Source organism: Arvicanthis niloticus, chromosome 5, assembly GCF_011762505.2.
Source record: "Arvicanthis niloticus isolate mArvNil1 chromosome 5, mArvNil1.pat.X, whole genome shotgun sequence".
Taxonomy (NCBI): domain Eukaryota; kingdom Metazoa; phylum Chordata; class Mammalia; order Rodentia; family Muridae; genus Arvicanthis; species Arvicanthis niloticus.
In genome coordinates, this window is record NC_047662.1 from 62,869,834 (window position 1) to 62,893,831 (window position 23,998).

At 42.5% G+C, this 23,998-nt stretch overlaps 1 protein-coding gene across 8 annotated transcripts in view; it reads left to right on the top strand.

Annotated features, from left to right (window-relative positions):
• The window catches only part of Slc24a2 (solute carrier family 24 member 2), a 229,628-nt gene that overhangs the window by 134,492 nt on the left and 71,138 nt on the right, over positions 1–23,998 (top strand). For all 8 annotated transcript variants that reach the window (XM_076934688.1, XM_076934689.1, XM_034501931.2 and 5 more), the window contains 2 exons: positions 2,788–2,826; positions 5,453–5,561. In XM_076934688.1, coding sequence (XP_076790803.1) covers positions 2,788–2,826; positions 5,453–5,561 — 148 coding nt within the window. The remainder of the gene's footprint in view (positions 1–2,787; positions 2,827–5,452; positions 5,562–23,998) is intronic.

The window sequence follows — 23,998 nt, forward strand, 5'->3', positions numbered from 1 at the left end:
AAAACAGCTGGACTATGCAATATTTGCCTCATTTTCACATGCCAGGAAAGGAGCAGGGAGCCGTAAAGCTGTGTACAAGGTTACATCAAAACTGCATTGCCATCTAGTGAAGCCATTTCCCAGCCAGAGATTTCCCAGGTCAAATGCAAAAGGAGATAATTTAAAGACTTGAGAGGGATTTCTATCTAAAATTCTTCCAAACAGGTTATAGGTTTTATTTATCTGAGGGCAGAGCACTTTCAAAATAATTATAAGTAGCTAACAAAATTGCCCATGTGCAAGTAGCATTTTTCTCTAAGAAAGATACCAGATACTGCATGATCCCTGTAGCTCTCATTCAATGCAGTCACCACATTGCTAATATGGAGTAATGATAGAGGAGCTTGTTTACACTGAATAAAAAAAAAATGAATTGCAGAATTCTATCTGACCCTGGCCTGGTTGGGTCCTGTTACTATATGAGAGAGAGAGAGATCTTTGATCACCTGAGCCCCAGCCTAGGACCCTTCAGTATCACCTTTAGAGAGCATCTTTAATAATCTGGAGAATTCTCATGAGTACTGAAGACTGGCTGAGCAGACCTCTCCTGTATGTGGCACAGCCTTGGAACTGACCGCAGAAATGGGGCTTTCAAAATAGTGCAGTCCAAATCCATAGTATTGATATATTATCAAGAGATAATGGGCTGTGTTAAAAATTAGATTTTTTTAAAGGCACAATAAGAACACCAAGATTAAAGTCTTACTAATCTTCTTTAACATTGAATACAATAAACTTCTCAGGCGATCATGGCCCTGAAAATAACTCTGTGACACCAACATCAACCTAATTAAAGCCCCTCTACCATTGAACTCCAAACTCAATCAAGATCCCGCTGTCAGAATTGAGAGCCTAAGGATCAGGAGCCTGAGCGAGGAGAGCACTAGAAATCACTCAGGGTAGAAGGTCTTTATCACATGTCACACCTCTCAACAGACTACATAAAAGAAAAACAGCAGGTCAGTCCAGACAGGCTCACCTACCATTGGTTTGTTACTACCTACATTTGCATGCTATAACCCGATGCATATTCAAATCTGCAAATCACACCTGAAAGAAAGAAAAAAAAAAACCAATGATGTCAACTTCCATTGACATTAGCCAGTAGCACATCTTGGAAAGGCTGCAGAACCTTCTCTGTAGTCTTTGTTCTTTGCAGAATCTGTGTGCTAGGCCTGTTCCTTCAGCTTACTTACTTTAGGATCCTTCTAGCCTGCAAGAGAAAAAAAGTCACTGGGATACAATCTTTTTTTTTCTTTTATTCAACCCCAGATGTATAGTTTTGAATTTTTTTTTCTTCCTCAAGTAATTTTGTTGCATACATTTTTAAAACTTCAGACTCTCAGCTGAGGATTTTTCCTCTTCTGAAGCCCACCCTTTATCCCTCCTTGCTCTATTCTCTCATGTTCTGTGGTATCATTAGGATATCAGTCTGGCTCATAGTTATTTGCTTCCCCTTTAGCCGCAAGGTATAAATTTGCTAACTGGAAAGGCCTGCTCTGACAGCTGGTCTCAGTGTACATCCAAAGGCTAAGCTGGCTGCACTGGAAAATTTCCCCAGAGAGTTACTCTGTAAAATGTGGATCCATTTGTTGAGTCGTCTGATGTGGAAGAACAAAGAACCTACCTTACAGAAATGGGCTCCCAGGGTGCCTCTTGGAGCAGACAGAGAAATCAAAAGACAACTTCCGGTCCACTTCCATTTCCATGCTTGTCCTTGGGAACTAGGCCATCAGAGATATTTTCTAGTGATATTTTTCAAGTAGCCACTGAGTGATAACCCCCAAAGAAGATGCTATGGCAAGTTTAGTAATGCCTGCAGGCTGTGCTGGGAAATTATCACCAACCCAGAACTTGTCTGTCTGTCTGTGTCTGACACACACAAGTTCTACATTGACCTATAACAATGTTTGGAAACAGAAGGGAACATACATTACATACAGGATTCCAAGGTCCAAAAAGGCATCTCAACAAAACTAAAGATTATTAAATATTTGACTAAAGGTCTAAAATAGTCAATATCAACCTTATTAAGTCCCAAATTTATGTCTTAAAAATAATATTACACATAGGGCTGGAAAAATGGATTAGCCTAGAAAGATCACTCAGCTGTTAAGAGAACTGGCTGTTCTTCCCGAAGTCCCCAGTTCAGTCCCGATTATCACATTGGGTGATAATCCTGGTCTTTGATCCAGCAGCTTAATTTCTTCAGGTATTATTTCACTCACCATATGGTGGGGCAATGGATATAAACTCCCTCCAAAACATGGAAGGTGACATTTTCCTGTAATCCCATCACCCAGCTGTCACCGTTCACAACACCAATTCTTGCAGAATCTTTTCCTTTACATACACTATTACTTTGATGAAATGAAGGAATAAATATGGTTTTAAAAATATTTTTGCACTTAATATATTTTCCATTTCAGTATGTATAAATTCATCTTATCTATTTTAATGATTACATGGTATTCCACTGTGCATGATTGGGCCATAATTGATTTCATTGTTTTTTATTACTGAACATCATAGTTGGGCATTCAAGCTTGACTTTTCAAGGCAATGAGTCACATGTCTAAATAAACCATTAATATCAACTAGTAATATGTACCGTGTGCACCTATTTTGACTTAACCTTATACCAGGAGTAGAAATAGCCATCTCTGTATTGATGATTGTTATTGAATGTAAAGCCTGTGTGGAATTTGTTATTTATTTATTTGTCTTTTGTCTTTTTCTTTTATGCAGTCTTCTACATCTGGGGACAAGGACGAGCCGACCCTACCGGTAGGGAGCAGTAGCCCTGCCTTTTCCTGTGCCTGTGGAGAGTGTGTGGCAGGGCTGGGGAGGGAGCTCTATGCTTGCAAATCTTCCTCTCCCTTGGAATACTTGTGGTTTGATACACTGGGGGGTGGGGAGGAGTGTATTTCTGCCTGCAATTAGCAACAAAGTAACTCTGGCACTCTCTCACAAACTATTTCTGATCTTGTATTTCAAAATGTTGAATTCCATTGGACATGAACTTTTATACATGTTGAAGGGCTAAGAAGTGTCTAAATTACATTCCAAGGGATGTTGGCTGATACATGGGGACAGTATGGAATCCCGGACTTGAGAACTATTTTCTTTGTGTCTGCATGCAACATCCTGTTTGAAAAAAAAAATGTTGCATGTGATGTATATATATTCACTATATCCAACACTGCCTGAAAGAATGCTTAATGTCTTCGAAGCATAGACATAATTCAAGTCTAAAGAAGATACCCACAGCAGAGTTCTTGTGATTTTCCAGAATAACAACCACAGTGCCCGTGATTATAAGGACAAATCATTAGCAATGACCACATTTTTAGTTGCTTTCTAATTAACACATGACATTTCATATTGTGCTGCCTGGCACGGAAATAACCTTGTGAGTTTTTGTGTTCAGCAAACAATTACTGTGTTTCCATTGCATTTAAGCCTGCTACCTTTGACCCTAGAATGTTTTGAACTTTACTGATCTGTATCCTCTCTAACTAAATGCTATGCTACATTTTAAAATGTTACGGGCTTTTAAGGTTGAAAGGGATGGTCAGGAAAATATTTGTGACCCTGTAAATACTTCCTCCCATTAACACTCAGAGCAAAGACATGACATTCACTGAGTGCCCAGAGGATAAACTAAACTCAAGACCAAGGTACGGCTCAAACTCCAGGCTGCCTTTGAAGAGCTCAGAATGTTTTCCATCACTGAAACACAAATATTCTCCTTCGTTCATCTTCAAACTCTGCTGGGTTGGGAATTCAGCTTTAATAGAACATCAATTATAATAAAATCACTGTTGATTTCTCCTTGTATGACATGCTGAGGCTTTACCCATACTTCTATCCTGCAACAGGTTTTAGGTTTACCACCAAATTTTTGAACCTTGACCCTTAATAAATAGTATCTGGAGTAAAAAACATAGGGTCAATAACTTGGAAATATTGCCGCGGTGGTCAAAATTACCATAATTCTTTTGTGTTACACTGGGTTGATGGCTGACATAAATCTCCATGAGTTCTCCATGAGTTGTTCTAGATAATATCAGCTTGTCCAAATCTGTTTAATTATGGAGTCTCTTATGGGAAATCGGTGATGGAGAAGTTTGGAAGACTTGGTAAAAATGTTTTCATTTTAATTTTTAGCTAAAAATCAGAGGATAGGTTTTAATTTTGTCAGACCACAGAAAATTTCCTTAAGTTCAGTTAAAAAAAAAAAAGTACCATTAAGTCAGGAATGGTAGTGTACACCTTTAATCTCAGTACTTAGGAGGAAGAAGCAGGCAGATCTCTGTGAGTTCAAGGCCAGCCTGGGATGAATAGGGAAGTCCAGGACTTCCAGAACTACACAGTGAGACCTTGCCTCAAAAGAATAATAATAATAATAATAATAATAATAATAATAATAATACAAAAAGGAAAATATTCTACTTATAGCAACCAGGCTTGGCTGCCTCTGAAAATACAGCCCTGTGCCCAGGACCACAAAGTCAACCACAGAGAAGGAAGTCATTTCTAGGCAGGATTAAATAATTATCCAAATGAAGAGGGTTTGGGTAGCTTCTGTTTGATTTAAGACTATTTTGCTTTTGAAGAAAGAAGTAAGAGCTTGTTGTTAACCCTGTCTCCTGAAGTTCACTTGGTGTCCTCATAGCTCAGATACAATTATTATACAATTATTATTATTATCTATGAGCAAAAGGTCCCAGCTCATAGAACTCTGTGCCTAGGAGGCATCCTGGAAACCAGGCAGGCTCTGTGTTGGAGTCACGAGAGGAAACTCTGTCCTTCAGGTTCTCACGTAACACAGACCACAGAGCTTTCTGGATCCAAGGATAGAGATTGGAACCACAGAAAACATGGAAGACAATATGGGTGTAGACAAGTCCATTGACATAGATACATAGAAACAAAGATCCCACTGACAGGACACACAATCCAAAAATTGAGAGACTGTCCATTAGGTTATAAAGAGTCTTTTTAAAAAGCAAGCCTGGAATCTACCCAGCACTTTGTGACCCAGAACCTCATTTTACTCCTTGGAGACTTCGTGGTCTACCTAACGTTGGTACTAACAATATCAGTCTCACAAGGCTCATCCTGACAATGGAAGGAGTGGATGATGTGAAGCATGCCAGACATTGCCTGCCTTGTACTAACTTTTTAACTTTTGTTAAAAAGGGGTGATGTGGGGGCTGGACAAAATTGGTGCATTTAAGAGAAAAGCTATTTCCTTGCAATGTTTTAAATACTCTTTGAAATTCTTTGGTTTAACTGTGTGTGACCATGTAACAGAAAGGAGTGACCGTAGACTGAACGAGACTCCTGTCTGTGATGCACTTGACCTTCGTTTCTGAGAACTAACAGCCTCTTTGGTTTCTCTGTTCAGGCTAAGCCACGCCTCCAGCGAGGTGGAAGCTCTGCCTCCCTCCACAACAGTCTCATGAGGAATAGCATCTTCCAGCTCATGATACACACCCTTGACCCACTTGCTGAAGGTAACCGTCGGGCTTTGGTTTGGGAGCATTGTTTTGGGAAGAGGAGGATGTCGAAGACTTTGCTTCAAAAACAGCATATGTATGCTGAGTTCACTCACAACTGTCAAACCCCTCTTGGTTAACATCCTCAGATGAAGCCTCGACTCTTCCGTGTGCTTCATTCATTATTGCTCAGCTCTCGGCAGGGTGGATTTATGACAGGAGTAGGATATGAGTTCCGTGTGCTGATTCCGTCTTTTGATGCCTCTGGCACAAACACCGTTTCTTATGAGGCAGGGGACAGAAAGGTCTCCATCTGCCCAGTATTTTCCTTTATCACTTTCAAAACAAAGTTGTGTGCAAAGATAAATTGTGTACTTAAAAAAAAAATAGAATAAAGAACTGTATTCCAAGGGAGGGCTGTGAATGGTTTGGAGACCAGTGTTCTCTGAATATCAGCGAAATGGTACTATTTTGTGGCAATTGGGTGGGGAGAGCATCCATCCAAAGAAACCATCATAACTTCTTGGCACCAGTAATTGGACACCAAAAAGACGTGGTTCACCTCCCAGTGTGACTGTAAGAGCCGTTGCAAAAACTCCAATAGTATGCCATTCCAGTTTTACTGAGTCACAAAGCCAAATTCACTTTGTGTCTTCAACTGCATAGGTGTCCTAAAAATTATGTTGGTAGTAGATAGATATCTGGTATAGCTAAATAAATAAATGGAGCTCTGCCACAAGGAAGGAGTTCAGATACAACTCAGTCTATCCTTCCACCCCTGGATCTTATTGTCTTACCTACTGAAGAGATTGTGGGAAGAGTAGACTAAGTAATCACATGTCACGGAATAGACACGGGAGATCTAATTGTCAGTCGCATTACTATATCAGAGTTCTCACTGAAAACCAACCTTTGATAGAGTTTTTCCATGCTAGAGGCACTCAAGCCTTCACATGGTATAAATGACAACTGGGGACCCAAAGACCAGCTCCTCCAACCTTGAATGCTCCATTGAACACAAGCCTCTCACTCAGAATAATAGGTGAGGACCACAGGCCACATCCCACGTTAGAACACAGAGCATTTCAGTTACAAAGCATTCATACTACCCCTAGACCACTGAGTCACCATGATGCTCCTAAGGAAACCATGCTGGTTCTAACTGTAGGTGATACCCGTTCAAACAGGGAAGATACCATTACTCTGTTCACCCGGTGGTCCAGTTAATAAGGGAGTTATACACAGCCAACAGCCTTCTTTTATTTCCAGGAAAAGGAATGAAGGAATCATTTTCACTTGCTCCCACCTCCTGCCACTATGCAGCCATGTGACTTTGGGCAAGTTATGGTCTCTCTCTAGAGCCTGCCTTCTTCATCTATTGTCAGCACTTTTCTCTATTGGACACTTCAAAGTTGACCAAGTATTCTCACCCCTGTGAATTTATGTTCTGCTACATATTCCCCCTCCATGGAGTATCATGGAGTAACTGATCCTAACCGTCCCTGCTGCTTACCCATAACCATCATGTTCTGGGAGCCATCTTCTTCCTTCTGCTGCAGCTTTGGAGCTGGTCTGCTTGCATAGCCTCCACCTGTTTCCCACGGGTCATCTTTAAAAGTAAACCCCTGCTTAGCAGCCTCGAGTGACTTACCAGGGTTCTTAGGAAAACTATAAAACCCTTACCTCCCTAGGATCCACTTCTCATTCCAAACTCAGCTGGACTTATTTTGTTTAAGGCACGTGGGCCCCCCATCTTCAGATAGCTGCTCTCACCGGTCTCACCATTTTTACTGTTTATATCACCAGAACTTTCTTTCTTCCCTCCATCCCTCTCCTACCTCCCCTTTCTGCCTTCCCTTCCACTCTTCATCCCTCTGACCATCCAGCACAATCCAGGACCTCCAACCCTCATTTGTGTAGATCCCCTTCTTCTTTCCTTATGGTACCCATTATAGTCTCTGTAGTTATTTCCTAATGCCCCGGTTCTTGAGAGCGTACATGCTCTGTCATTCAGCAGCTGTCCCCAAAGCCCAGCAGCGCAACTAGCGTGTCATTGCTACTAAGACTCAGGCAGGCCAAGCAAGTTGGCCCAAACCATCTACAGTTCTAAAGCCCCCAAAAAGCCATTTGGACTTGAGGCAGTCAATGAATTGTTCACTGATTATTTTGGGACACTATATCCTCTCCCCTTCTTATTGCCCTGAAGAATCAACCGAGAAAAGAAAAGGACAGTTGTTTCTGTCGTGTCTCTGTCCTGGGCAGCTGATAAGGAATTTCATTTTGACATGGCAGTGTTACATGGTAAAGAGGAAAGGCTTCAGGCCTGGATGTTCTGACTGTGGATCTTACGTCTGCATATACTGGCTATGTGACCTTGAACAACTTACCTACCGTTCTCTATCTCAGTTTCCTCATCTATAAAATCAGAGCGTAATGATGTCTGCACTGTAAATGTAAAGATTAAAGGCATAAGTACACAGAGAACACAGCACACTGCCAGCATCCGAAACAGGTTTAGGGTTCTTCACATACGTTATTGTGATGAGCAAGGACAGTTCGCAGAGTTTTCAAACTTTTAGGTGTTCAAAGGGTCATCAAGGAAAAATGCCTTTCCCCTCTACTCTCCACCCCGCTTTTCTCTAGTTCCCCAGCCCTCCCTCACGGAAACCATGGTTTTCAGGTTCTTGGGGCCCCTTTCAGAGAAGTTCTATTTTATGTAAATGTGTGTGTGTGTGTGTGTGTGTGTGTGTGTGTGTGTGTGTGTATGAGAGGGGGATCTATGTGTATGTTAATAAATATGAATGAAAATGAGTGTGTGTGCATATATTTGTCTGTGTGAGAGAGAGTCTATCTGTATGTGAATAAATGTGAATGAGAATGTGTGTGCGTGCGTGCGTGCGTGCGTGTGTGTGTGTGTGTGTGTGTGTGTGTGTGTGTGTGTGTGTATCCACAGGTCTGAGCAGTCTAAATATCTCTTTAGTTGAAGGATTCCATTTCTGAAAGGGCTTGTTTTTGTTTTTCTGCTTAGAGAGGAGGTTGTGTTTTGTTTCTGTGATAAGAGAAAGTGAATCTGGGTTGTCTCGGAGTTGGGCCATCAGTGATTTTCCAGAACACCTGGCCCTTGTGGTGCTAAGCTGCAATTAAGCTATTTGCTCCTCTGCTGTAGCAAGAGGCCTTCCGAATCCAGGCACCAGCTTTCAAGGTGAAAGCTCTCCCTGAAAGGCAAGGGCTCCCTAAGCATGAATCTGAGAGACACTGAGGAGCATAATCAGTTCTGTACTGAGTGATTGGGAAACTCAGAAAGAAATTTGAGGCTTTAAAATTGCTCCATAGCACACAGGCAAGAAAAGCCTGCTGTGGTATCACACACACACACACACACACACACACACACACAAATAAAATGAAATAAAATATTCACAATCACTTTTCATTTCAGCCAAAAATTGCTCCCTCAGAAATAGTCACCTCTCTTGATTTAGGTCTCATCACTTAAATTCATATATCCAGTGACAAACTGCAACTTTTGAAGAATATAGAACATTCTGGTTCAATCCCCAGGCTGGCCCCATGAATGTGGCAACACATCTGGAAAGTTCTCTGATGCTCCTGGCTGAGAGGTGCATTAGCCCCACTGGCGTGCAGCCAGTGTTCACAAAGAGAAGTATTCCATGTCACTGAAAACATTTAGAACAGATGACCTGTGGGACCATAGTTCCCTAGTCTCATCTGTACTGAACAGGTGGGTTGACTGGGCCCTGGCTAACACCCTTGATAGGCATCTGGTTTGGCCTCTGGGCCTACATCCCACAATCCAACTGTATTCACCTTCCATCAATGTTTCACAAAGCACCCAAGACCAAGAGCTTGACTATATGGTAGGAATTCAGTTGGGAATCAGCTGGGTGATTCTTTGCTTCATACAGGGTGGATATGGCTTATTTGGTAGTATCTAGCTGGCCAGCAGATAGGTTGGAAGGTCATTGAGGACCTTCCTCACACATAATCTTTTGAAGGAAGTCTAGGCTCACCTAGATCTCTGACTTTCCATGTCTTTGTCTTTGGCCCCATACACAGCCAGATGTCCTACTTGAAGCCTAAGGGTTCCAAGAATAGATCTAGGAGACCCAGGCTGGGAAGTTCCGGAAGCTCACTTCTACTACATGCTCAGTCAAACCTCACAAAGGCAGGGCTTCTCAGGAGAGCAATACCAGAAAACTTGATACCACCTACCATTCTAGCACAGGCTGCTTTATTCACCTGTTTGTGGTTGTTTGGTGTGCTAGAAACAATGCACACTGTGTAGAAGAACAAGCCATAGTCAGTCTTCCAAACAAAACTGACCTGTGTCTTTTTCGGAACACAAAACTATAAGCATGCATTGTTTATGAATATAAGGTTTCAGATCAGCCTAAAGTTCTTAAGATGGTTGAAATAAACCAAGACAGGAGGATTGCTGCTAGTTCTAGGCCAATCTTGGCTACAAAGTAAGATGGGGGGGGGGGGAGAGTAAGAGGGAAAATGACTGAAATACATTTATCTTCCTTTTATAATAAAGTCCTAAGGAAACAGAATTCTCAGGCTTTGAGATTATACTATGACTGACTGAATTGATCCTTCTAATAAACTCACTGTTATCTATTGATTTTAACATTTTTCTAAATAAGACATCTTTATTGACCTAGAACATGGATGCTGGGCTGAGTGTTCTGCAATGTGATGTACCCTGTGCTTTGGATGTTTCTGATAATAGAATATGCACATTTGCAGGGTGCTTACTGCAGCCCCTGCACTCCACTAAGAGCTCTGTGTGAACCAGAATTTCACTCCCTCCCTGGCCCTCCCTCTCATGCAGAGGACAGGCATGGAAAAGGGGCCATGTCTTGCCTAAAGGTGACACAGGAATTAAATGGGAGATCCAGGATCTGAACCAGTATCTCCCTTGGTCAAAGTCTGTCTTGTTACTTCTTGTGCTTTGAGCCACTCCTGTAAGCTTCTGATGCCAGAACCCTTCTCATTTGTCAGGCAGGTGACTGTCTCTGGAAGAGAAGACAGTACTACAGTGTTTTCTACCAATCAGCCTCCTGTGTAATTTCACATTGAACTTGGTGTTTACTGTATTCCTGGTGTAGACAACAGACTAAAGCCTGGGTGCTTGCCCTGGGCACATCCCTGGACTTTGTATATTCAATTCAAATCATAAGGTCTGGGTTTCCCATACATCTTCCCTTACTCCTCCCCAGACTGGCATAGAACTCAATCTTCCTGATTTGTCTTTCATCTTCCTCTCTGTAGGGTGGCAGCTCTCCCCACCTCTCAGCAAACTCCCACCATTGTTTCTATATCCCAGCAGGAAGGAGGACAGGTATCTTTTTTAATCAGAAAATCATTAGGATTACTCTAGTGGTGTTCCATGTGCCTCATTAGAACCAGAACAGGGCTAGGTGAGCACCTCCATGTCTGCAGGAGCCAGGAGCAAACTCTTTGCCTTTCAACAAAAGCAGGATGTGTTTGGCAAGGACACAGGAGTGTGTCAGGAAGATGCCATTGGTGTTTACCACTTGTTCTTGCTACTGTCATTGTTTCTTAGAAAGACTTAAAGTGCCTGCTTTTCCAGAGAGGAGAAAAACTCTCTTCTCTGGTTTTCGGATTATGAAAAAGTATACAGACTATAAAGATGTTCAGGAATAACCTTTTGTAGAAAAGAAGAGCTTTGGGAAAATGGTGCCATTTTCTTCCTGCCAGCCTTGTGAGATCTGCTGGTCCTGTGGTTTATTGGTTGTGTCTCATGAAGTGAGAACTACACAGTACAGTATCAGAAACTACACATTTTGTCATGAGCCACTTCTGTAAACTACTCCTGAAGCCCAGACTCGTTTCTCTAGGCAGGAACAACTGTCAGGCAGATGACCATCTGTCCCTGAAGGGGTACTACAGTGTTTTCAATTGATCAGTTGTCATGGTTTGAATATGCTCAGCCCAGGGAGTGACACCATTTGGAGGTGTGGCCCTGTTGGAATCGGTGTGTGACTGTAGGTATGGGCTTTAAGACCTTCATCCTAGCTGCCTGGAAGTGAGTCTTCTACTAGCAACTTTCAGATGAAGATGTAGAACCCTCAGCTCTGCCTGCATCATGCCTGCCTGGATGCTGCCATGTGCCCACCTTGATGATAATGAACTGACCCTCTGAAGCTGTAAGCCAGCCCCAATTAAATGTTGTCCTTTATAAGACTTGCCTTGGTCATGGTGTCTGTTCACAGTACTAAAACCTTAACTAAGACATCAGTCAAAGGCACCAGAGGAACAATGACTGGTAAAGCTTCAAGAATAAGCATGCTAGAATGAAAAGTTAAAACAGAGTGGCTTTGATGTTCATGACGTTGGCATGCATTCCAAATGTAAAATAATCTGTATTAAATACATGGCAAAATTTTAAAAATTACTCCCTAGGCCAAAAAGGCAACAAAGTTATTTTAAAATACTAATAAAGAATACTGACTATATGGAGGTTATATTGCTGAAGAAAAATGCAATATAATTGCCATCGGCAATAGGAGCCACCACTCTTTGAACTCTTGTCTATCACCTCATGCTGACACCATCGGCTCCATTTTGGATGGAACATTGGATGTTCTCCAAAGCCAAGAGCATTATAATGACCTGACCAGGTGGATGTCAATCTCTACCCATGCTGAGGCATTCCCAACATCCTTCCTATAAGGAAGCGATATACTGGCTGAGCAGAAGCACCAAACATATGAGGTCATAGACACTTCTCAAGGAGATGGAGGTTGCTTCCTGATCTTTTTGGAAAACTGTGGGCATTGAATCATCAGAGGATAATTCTATCACATACTTTCATAGCAGAGTTCACTGGCTCAAGATTCTCAGGCCCTGTGGGTTCCATATCTAGTTCTGTCCTTTTCCAGCTGTGTGAGAGTCCTCTGCTGTAAAAGCAGAACAATACTACCTATCTCATTGTCTTCACTGGGCTGCTTTATAAGTGTATATTGTGATATAGTTTTGACAGTGGGAGCAGGTTTGATTTGGGTTTTTTTGTTGTTGTTGTTGTTGTTTTTTGTTTGGTTGGTTGGTTTTTGGTTTTTGGGGGGTTTTTTGTTTTGTTTTGTTTTGTTCTGTTTTTGTCAACACCACTACGGTCAAACGTCAGGTGTGAACCTCGCTGAGAAAAAATTTTTTCACAACTAATATGGGAGGACTTATCCTGCTACAGGTAGTGCTACCCCTGGATGTGTGGTCCTGAGTTGTATAAGAAACCAAGCTGAACAAGACTTGGGAAGCAAGCCAGTAAGCAGCATCCTTCCATGATCTCTGCTTCAGTTTCTGCCTCCAGGTTCCTGTCTTCTTCCTTCAGTGAGGGACTGTGATCAGGATGTGTGAACCAAATAAACCCTTTCCTTCCCAAGTTGCTTCTGGTCACATCACAAGTTGCTTTCAGTCTCATCACAGCAACAGAAGAGTAATGAGGCCATGACCCATCTTCATTCAAAGCCTTCTCACCAATAATGCCTATGCAGACTCCACTGTGACTGGAAATCTGCCCCTCTCCCTGGCCCCCATGCCGTCTCTCTTCCTCTCTTCACTCCTGTTCCTGCTCCTCCGCTTCCCTTCTGTCTGCTTTTATCTTCCTTTGTCACTGCCTGTCACTCTCTCTCCCTTCATTTGTTGTTCCCTTTGTTATACTTCTCTGGCTACCTAGAAGCTCCAGCAAACTCTAAGCAAACTTCTGTCTTAGGGCCTTTGCACACACACCCACTTGACTTAGACATCCACATCTCTCTTGTTCTCTCTTCCATGTTGTCAGCTCCCAGAGGCTACCTGATCTGAGAGCCTTGCTCTGTAGTTCTCCATAACAATTATCAGATGTGTTTGTTGTTTGCCCACCCATGTCTCCCCTGAAATGGCCAATAGGACAGGATTGAGTCAGGCCATGTTCTACCCCCAGTGCCTGGCCCAAGCAGACCCCAAGATATATTTGTTGGCTGAATAGAATGAATACTGGCTTTTATAATTTTTTTTCTGCTGAACAACTGTGTGTTTAGCTGTCCTCTGGTGAAGGGCTCTTTTGTTGTGATCAACAAAGTCCTATTTAATTATTGTTCATCTTACAGTACTGAGAAACAACCTTCTGTGCTTTGGCTCCTGTTATAGCCACAGCCTTCAGTGTGGCTCTTTTCTGTATCCACAACCTTCAGTGTTGGCACCTTTCTGGAGCAGACGCCTGGTCTGTCCTTGCTGGGTGGTGAGATGAACCCTCCCCTCAATGGTGACTACCAAGAGAAACAGCCTTTCTGCTTCTCACATCCTTAGGCATCCCAGGCCCCTTCCAGACACTTTGCTCTTTCATTTTCTTCCCCTTGATATTGGCCCTTTCATTTATTGCATTCCATGGACCTGGTTTTATGAATCAAAAAAATTACCACCACTGCAAGAGTCTAAGAAGCTGGTTGTCTGAGTCCATCACTCAGTGCACAGACACAGAAACACACACAGACACAGGCAGAGAGAGAGACACACACAAATAGACACACATGCAGAGAGAGGAGAGAGAGACAGAGAGACAGAGACAGAGATACAGAGACAGAGACAAACAGAGAGACAGAGAGAGACCTGTAAAAATGGCACCCAGAGTATATGCTGAGGCTAAGGTGCTCTCCAGGCACAAAAGCTGGGCCTGTTACATGGCTCTGAACCCTTTTCTAAGATGAGTGCTTTCTCCATCCTGTGGAGATTAAAAATTAGTCTTACATTTTCTTTTTATTCTTAACAGTTTTATTAGTAGTAGCAATATGTATGAAGTAAGTACAGTAAATACCTCCCAGCACTAAAGTAGAGTCACTGTTGCCTGGTGAGCCTGTCATCAATGAAAGGTTGTTTGCTGACAAGCCTGAGAAGGTTTAGTACAGCAGGAGGTCCCAATGGAGTCCCCACATGGACTTCATGAGGCTGCTTTTCATGACAAAGCCTTCAGAAGGCTGTAATGAGATGTCTTCAGCTGACTCCACCTTTCCCATAGGATGCATTCTTTGTTTGCAGTTAGGCAGATTTCCCCTGTGCGAGTTATCTTCCAGCCAGCAGCCTGCTCACCTGCCTGCAGATAGGCCGCAATGTGCCTTTCAAAGGGACCTTCTGTGCCCTCATTTCTTTTCCTCTCTGGTTGCTTGATAGTAGTTCAGGGAATGAGTGGTAAGCAGGTGACATCAGTGTCCTAAATCCCAGAATGTCTTGTTCACAAATGACAAGCGAATATATATATTTTACAATCTACCCTATAGTATAGATCATGGATTTTCTTTTTTTTTTTCTTTTCTTTTCTTTTTTTTTAAACAATAGAGTTCTTTGTTCAGAAAAATTTCCACACAGAAGAGTAAGCCTTTACATGGTTATAATTCCTGAGCACTTACATCAGCTCCTCTCTGTGTGACTAATTCAGTAACCTGCCTATTGTACAGCAGGAAAACTGAAAGAACAGACACAACAAAGACATGGCAAAGTAAAAATAATGCACAAAATCAGGATTTCAAATTTTTGTGGCAAAAATAATTAACATTATTAGTCTTCCTGAAGAATGGGGTGGGGGAGCCAAAATACAAGCCAGTGAGTTGGGAAGATGTCCATTCTTTCCAAATCAAATCTCAAAAAGATTGCATGAGACTGCCTAATTTGATTTGTAAATTTATGCAAACTAAGTAAGAAGAGCCTAAGATATTTTTTGGCAACAAAGGGTGGCGGGGAAGTGTATGGACCAGAGATGAAGAGTTATTCTCTGTTAAATGCTCCAGTTGAAGTCTGAGGAGGGAGACTAGACTTGATGAAGGCAGGAAAGGTGCCCCTTGGGTGGCCCTTGAGGGACTTCTGGAACCTGCATGAGTACTGCTGCCCTAGAGTCTGTGGCCTGGTCTTGGTGAAGCACTGGGGAGGGCTGTCTTCCCAAGTTGAAGAAAACAGGCCCCTCCTCTGCATGCACTTGTGTGGGGGTTTCATTAAGTGTCCTTGTACAATACACTACAAGCCTGGTGACTGCCATAGCACAGGCCTCTGACAGAAATGAGTGTAGCTCGCCACGTCCTGAGGAATCCATATTGCTGTATGAAGCCTGAAGAAGAGCCATCAGAGAGCATTTCTGGAGACCACAGGCTGTGTGAACAGATTGTAGAAGTGGAGGGATTGTGAGCACCTGGGAGGCTGGTTGGTTCAAGGAGACTCAAAATACAGACTGTAGGCTCAAAAGAAGCTAGCGCTCCTTTGAGAGGCATAGGAATATCAGATGTCCCTCATTGCCCACTTGACTACAAGTCTGATAGCTGCTCCCACCAAAGGGTGTGTGTGTGTGTGTGTGTGTTTGTCTGTATGTGTGCCTGTGTGTGTGTGTATATGTGTCTTGTGTGCTTGTGTATGTGTGCATGTGCATGCATGCATGTGTGTGTGCCTGCAGATACATGTGTGTATGTGCCTTGTATGTCTCCATGTATGTGCATGTATATATATGCATGTGCCTTGTGTGTCTGTGTCTCTGTATGTATGTGCATGTGTGTGTGCCAAGTGTGGCTCTGTGTGTTTGTGCATGTTTGTGTGTGTCTGTGTGTATGTTTGCCATGTGTGTCACTGTGTACTTATGCATATTTTTCTCTGTGTGTCTGTGTGTGTGTGTGTGTGTGTGTGTGTGTGTGTGTGTGTACCTGTAGAAGTCAGAGGTTGATGTTGGCGGTCTTGTGGTTTAATTTACTTTTGTGATAGAACCTCACTGAACCTGGAACTCATCAATTGTCTAGAGTGACTGGCCAGTGAGCCCTGTCATCTTTCCTTCTCTGTCCTCTCTACAAATGCTGTGATTCAGGCATCAGCTGCCACTCCCAGCTTGTGTGGGTGCCAGAGATCTAAACTCAGATCTCAAGCTTGGGAGAGCTCGATCAGCTGACTGAGCCATCTCGTTGGCCTCAAGACTGAAATTTTTGAGTCCCTTTTTCTCCATGTCCCATGGCTGATGGTCATCTGTGGGATTCTGTCAGCAATGGTGCTAAGACTGTAGAAGTGTTTTGCCTCTGAGGAAACACATTCAAAAACAGTGTGAGTGCTAACAGCCACCCAGGCCTGAAGTTTGGCTTCAGAGCTGAGACATTTGCACCCACACAGGACTCGTGTCCACAGTCACACGCGCCCAGCATAGCTGCACTGAGCCATCTGTCTCTATTCCATTGCCTTTCAGTTCTCTAACATATGTAAATGTCAGTGAGGAGCTGACACAAAGATTCAACCTTCCCTCTCCTACTTGGCTTTCTTGTTTCTTATGAGACCCTGGAGCCTGTTATTTATTCCTCCCAGCTTCTGTTTTTTAAAGGGAAAAAGCTACAAAATGAGCTTCTACAAATTGCCATTTGATCCCCAAAGAAAGTCATTTCATGCCCAGTTCATTCAAACTGTGGAGGTGTCCCTGAAAGCAGAAGTGTAACCTTTCTTTCTGTCTCAAATTATACATCAATTTAAATTAGCAAGAAAAATGTTTGCACACAGCCTGAGCCAGGGAAGTGAGTAGCAACAGGAAGGGAAAACTCCCCAGAAGAGAAGACGTGGGCCACGGGCCTCAGTTTAATAAGATGACAGCAGTGAAAAACTCCAAACTTCCAGGTAGAGGAGAGCAGGCTATTAGTAGGACAAGTTGGTTAACCCCTCTTTTAGGGAATAATAAAGCTTATTTCTGTATTTTAACATCATAATGATTAGAATGCAATCACTCATGTGTTGAACATACTATAAATAAATATCAATTAGGGCATAAAAGAATGTGGGTAGCCTTGCTGAAAATAAATGCATTTGCGTGTGGAAATAGTTTCTGTCTTCCCCTCATCCCCTCCTCAGCCAACAATTTATTTTGCTGGCATTTGAGATTAAACGTAGCATGAAGGAAGAAAGCTATAAACCCCAAAATCATACCTCATTTGCTTCCTTGGAGCTTATTCTCCAATGGCCACTCTTTCATAAAAGAGGACTCAGAGTCCAAGAGATGAAAAGCAGTTTTCCAGACAGCCCTTGGATATAGAGGCGGGGCAAAGGACAGAGGCAATCCTGAGGGTGAAAAGGTGTTTTCAAGATGTGCTGTGTACATGGCATACATGAATATAGTATGTGCCATAGCCCGTTCAAGGATTTCCTTCCAAAGGAATGACGTTTGAGCTGAATGCCTGCCTTCAGAAGTGAGATGGTCCTTCCTCCTTATCCCATCTGTCTGGGTCTGGGATGTGCTCACCCACTGTCTTAAGGATGCTGATCCTATTGAGAATATGCATCCCCAAGTGGCTCTCAGGCTCCTGGCTCTCCTGACCTTACGGGATAAAGTCTGCCAGATCTGGCTTCTTCATGTCAACCATTAAAATCATCCCTTCCTCCACACCACACAGTCCTTTACAGGTTGTTTGTGCTCAAATGAGACTATATTATATACTCATGCATGCACCTGTTTGGGGGGGGGGGGGGGCTAAAAACCATTATTGCTTATGTACTGCTCTCCGGTCTCCATCAGATGGGGGAAAGGGGTATACATCACTTCATTCACTTCCAAAACACTTTTCTTTCACAAGCTGGTATGTGTGGCAACCCCATTGAAACCATTTTCTTTTGGGAACTCTGACTATATGCAAAGTTTCCGGGGAACTATTAGGTAGTGCTTACCCCAGACTACTTGTGGACGGCCAGCTCAAATGTCACGGCTGAACATGACCTTTGCAGTATCTACACGGCTACTTTCATTTGTCTTCCAGGGTGGCAGTTCTCATGCCCAAACAACTAATAATGGAAGGAACTTGCTTTAGCTTAAAAGCCTTCAGGCCAAAACGCTCGTCGTTAGCAGGAGTTAATGTCATGCCTAAAAACTATGATAAAAAAAAAAAAATTCTCCCTCATGGCAGAGAGGTTTGTCAGGACCCAGCAGGCACGGAGGCAGGAGCAGGAAGCTGGGAGATCACATGTCCCAGTGCAGGAAAAAAAAAAAAAAGCAGAGAGCCAATTGGAAATGGAGTAAGAATATAAACACTCATGGCCCACCCCAGGTGATGGACTTCCTTCAGCAATACACTTCCAGTAGCTAATGGGTCTCGGAGAGATGGCTTAGGTATGAGAACACTGGCTGCTCTTGCAGATCTGGGTTCATTTCCCAGCATTTGTAACTCCAGTTCCAGGGTATTTGATGCCCTCCTCTGACTTCTGTGGCCATTGCACACACACGGCACACATACATGCATGCAGACAAAACACTCACATAAATCATTTAAAAAAAAAAAAAAAAAAAAAGACACTACCTTCCAAGGTTTCCACAACTTCCCCAAATAGTGCCACCAACAGAGGAGCATGTGTTCAGATAGGGACATTCTCATTCAAACCACCAAACCAGCTTCTCAGAAGGCTGAACAGCAGCCAGAACAACTTAGTAAGAGCCTGGATGGAAATTGCAAGTCTGAAGAGTTCTGAGGGTATAGCTGGCTTGGTGGTAGAGTACCAGACAAACATGCGTGAGGCTCTGGGTTGTCCCAAATACTACAAAATAAGCCCTTGACAGCTCCTTTTCTGTATTTCCCTTTGTAAGGGAGCCTGTTTAGCCCTGGATGGCAGCATAGTTGAGTTTATGCCACTCACCTTCTAGTGGGCAGAAGTTATCCAGGAGCTGCAAAGCTAGAGTTTTTGTGTCTCCACACTTGTGTCTTTTATACAGTGAGGAAGTTGTGTGGCATAGTATTTCGTGTGTTTTCTTTGAGAAGTCTGAATGTCGCCTGGAGTTCATAGCTTTAGTATGATCAGCAGACATGAAAAAAAAAATACTCTTCCCAACATAGTGATGAAAACCTAGAAGAGCAGTTGCCACACTACTCTTTAAACCCTGCAGAAGCATCCCCAGGCTACCCTTAGACTCCACCCAGGGCGAGAAGATGGCTGCTCCTGCCTCCTGCTTCATTCATTACATTCGATGTATAGCTTCAGGTATAAAACAGACTATTGTGAAACTTATCCCCGTCCTCTCTCTTCAGTTCCCTGTCACATAGAAAAGTATTTATAAGAAGTCGGTCCAATGAATGCAGTTATACTTGGAGTAGATGATGAAATCTTAGAGAATCATGTTAGCCTTCCTCCAACTTTTAATCCAGTCTTCTAAGTTTATCTTCATGTGGGCTGAATATTTCTGCTGTGGTCATGAGCTAAGTACATAGTGAAATCGCATCCAGGACAATACTGTTCTAGAGGACCTGAAATTCTAAGGATGCTTGTTTCTCTTCATTACTTCTGCATTGGAGAATTAGTGGCTTTTCTGTTATGTCTTCTTATCCTGGAATCACTGTTCTCAGCTCCTCTCCCATTTTCATAGTCTGCCTTACTCTTTGCCTTTGGGTGGTGAGAATTTGTTTGTTTTATTTTCTTCTCTTCTATCCTCCTTCCCCCATGTCATGTATCAGAGGGTAGATGCCTGCCTGTACACGTCCAATATCTGGACATATGTTAGCTTCAATTCTCTATATGGCACAAACCACTGAGTCTAGCCATGGCCTCGAAAGATATCCAGGGGCACATCCACCATGTTCTTCAGCCAGGGTGTAGCAACTACTCTTCTCAGCAGTGTCTTCCCTCACATTTCCTAAGTGCTGTCTGTGTACCGTGGTCTGATTCTTCTTATGCCTCTTTTACATGAAGTAACTCCTCCTGCTATAGAAGGAATTACCAGCATTCCTAAAGTAATACCACGGACATCCTTCCTTCAGACTTCCTCCCAATAGATACTAAAGAGTAGTAGAACCTGCAGAGTTAGAGCAGTAAAAGAATCACCAGCAGAGGTACCAAAGACAAGGCTGAAAGGAGACAACACTTTAAATGGGGATTTAATTGTTGATCACCTACAGAGCACTAGGAACTCTGGGGGAGGCTGAATTAACAAAATAAGTACAATGGTTCCTTGCCCTAACCAGTATAAAGCAATCTGGTTAAGGTAGCTTTGACTGGCACAACAGCAGGAACAACTATCTGACACAGGCAAGCTGGAAGGAAATGGCTTATGCTAGGGTTGGGGGTATTCAGTGATGCCTAGAGAATCATAAACCTTAAAGCATGGTTCTGGAGTGGAAATTAAATTGGGACATTCAATTCCAACAACAAAAAGATAGTGCGTGTAGGGATAAGAAGTAATGGGTTTTCCATTTTGGCTTTTGAAAAGGTTAATTGACAAGTGGTATGAAAAAAAATCAGCAAAGCAGAAGAATTCAGATAAGAGCATTGCAGTAGAGCACACAGACTTCAGGTAGGGTGGGGGCACAGAGCAGAATTGGGTATCTCATCTCTGAGATCACTAAGGCTCCGCACAAGCCCCTGAGCAGCTCAGCATCACCTTAGATGCCCGTCTCCCAACCACAGATCATACTCAAATTTGTATTTCTATGAAACATGTTGGCCTCTCTGTATGGGCAGCCTCAGAAGTCTTTTTTTTTTTTTTTTCAAAAAAAAAAAATCAGGAGAACTGAATGTTTAACCAATTTAAGGCCAGTAACAAACACATTTTAGACTCAGTAGAGTTGAATCAGAGTGCCTATAGTGATGTGGAAATGTAGCCAGAATGTTTGAAGATGTTAACAGTAAAAACTTCAGCTTTTCACTCCTCTTCACAGGCCCCTAAAAATTATTAAGACCATGTTTTTAAATATGTTATTAGAAAAGCCAAATAAGTTGTTAAAACCAACAAATGCCTGCAATCTTCAACACGATTCTCCAAGATCACTGTGGTTGTTCCTATTTACAGAATGATGAAAATTGAGTTTCAAGGAGCCCAGATCTCTCTCTCTCTCTCTCTCTCTCTCTCTCTCTCTCTCTCTCTCTCTCTCTCTCTCTCACACACACACACACACACACACACACACACACACACCTCCTGGCCAAGAAGAGCAGATCTGGCTGTGCAAGGTTATCAGCTGTATGCAGACCTAGCATACTGTATTATCACTTATTTTTCACCTTGACTTTGGGAAAAAAAAAAAAAAAGCACACTCTAGCAATGTGTCAGGATCTGAAACCATCTACAGATAGTTGTTGAGGTTTGAAATGGCACAGTGAAAAGAACTCTCAGAAGAGACGGTGTCCTAACCATGTTGTGTTAGGCTGGGTCTTTTCTTAGGATGTTTGTTGTTTTGTTTTGTTTTTCTAGAAAACATTCTTCCCATTAAAAGGCTTATTCTACTCTGTCCCTTCCCCATCTCAAAAAGAGAGCAGAACCTCACATCCAAGGGCCTGTTTTTCTAGCCTGATCATCCAGTGCATGTAAAATATGGTGAAATATGGTCTGAGACAGCCCCTCACAGGGCAGAGCTCGGCAAGCACTGTGTGACATTGCTAAGCAACCCCACATAGAAGCTGGCTGCAAATTAGGGGACAAATCTGTAAGAAGCCAGAGTATCTGGGGACTCACATGGACATTTTATTATGAGCCATCTGGATGATCTACAGTAATGACCACACATTATTTTTCACTGTTCAAGGCTGATAATTTCCACATAATTATATTGACACCTTCCCCCCATGATCCTAACCTAGCTTTCAAAATCTTCCACTGTGCTCTGCCTCGTCCGGGTACTAATCTGCAAAATGACAGAGGAGAGTTAGACTTAATGTGCAATTTTCAATCCTCCCAAAATAAAATTTAAAACACAGTAAGAAGAGTCACTTTCTGCTCTCTACTTGCACAATGGTAGAACTCACTGCCCAGGGACACCCATAATAGATGGAACTGATCACAATACTGTAGCTTCTCAGGTTCCTAATGTGGGCTCCACTACAGTTCCCCAGAGGAAACCATCGTTAGATTCAATCCCGTTCTCAGCCAGCAAGGAAGGACCCGACTGGGCCACAAAGAAGGAAGTCTTGACATGATGAAGAAAAGTATCAGGCAAGCCTCCCTCCCAGGTGCAGCCACCTGAATAGTTAGTTCATTTATTCAACAAACATTTGTAAGTAACTTGGACTAAGCAATCTGATTTTAAAGCACAAGTCACAAAATTGATGAGCCAAATATAGCTCAAATTCATTAAGCTTTTTTTTAAATTTTAGATTTTGTTGAAAACCCATGAAAATCAAGAGGTTTCACAAAGAAAGCCAGGTATGCAGATTCCACTAATTAGGGTCTGTGAGTACGCGTTTATGGTACTTAGGAAGCAAGTGAGGGAGACAAAAATGTTGGTGCTAACAAACCATAAGGCTTAGATTTGCAACGAGTTGAGACAGGAGAGTAATTCCACAAAAGGGCTAGATTCAGAGTACATGAAAGTCAGCGGTAACTCCCTAAGAGCGCCAAGGTAGGTACCTGCATGTGCACATGCACACGCATGCGTGAACTTGCTGTTTACACATCTTTTTTGGAACTCGTAGCTAGTGTAGGATTACTGTCATGGTTCATTTTGTGATGCCTGCCAGAATGCCTAGGATGGGGTAGTTTATAAAGCACAGAACTGTATGTTCAGTTGCTCATTGTTTTGGGGATGTGGGTCTGGCGAGGGCTGGCTCTCTGCTGTCAGGATGGCACCTTGAACACATGTCCTTCCTCCATAGGCATTGAATGTTGTTCACAAAAGCAAATCCAGAGCCCCTCCCATGATCCTTTTTATAGCGCCATGGATCTATTCCAAAAGAATTTACCCTCATGACCTGAACTGGTCTTGAATGGTTCTAAATCCCAATTTTATATTGCATTAAAACTTAAGTTACAATTCGTGAATTTAGGAGAACCCATCCAAACCAAGTTCAGCTTTGTTTGCCAAGGTCTTACCTTCCTGTGAGAAACCTAAGTGAGAAGCTTTAATCTCATAGAACAGAAAGAAGTATCTTTCGGCAGGAGGAAAGAACTCCATGGGGCAAAATGTATCTCTTCTAACACCTCATGTATGACATATGTGTACCACATGCTCAGTTCAGCCATCCCCAGGCACCTGTGGACCATGGACCTGTTGAGAGCCACTTAGAGAAGTTCATCTCGAATGTCAGTCTCCCACAGAATGCCACGGCGAGCTTTTGCAGTGAGTCAGTACTTTGAAAGCTTTGAAAGCTTTGAAAGCTTTTGAATTTGAAGGTTAAAATATCCCTTCCTTTCTCACTTGAGTAGGAAGTGGGATACGAGGTTGTTTTCTCATTTAACCTCCATCTCCTTGTGGTTCGGGTTTTGTTTTGTTTTGTTTTTCTCCAACTTAAAAAAAAATTACTTAGGTTGGCCAAGAACATTTGATACATAAGAATAATGGCTAAAGAAAACCTTTTAAGAAAACCATTAATTTTGTTAACCCATACAAATTGGCTTTTGAGGGAAAAAATCAAACCATAAAGCTTAATATTGGGCTGCATTAGAAAACATCTTCTTTCACCCAAGAACTTAGGCTTAGTATGAAGAAAATTTTTCAAATTAGGAGACATTTAAAAAAAAA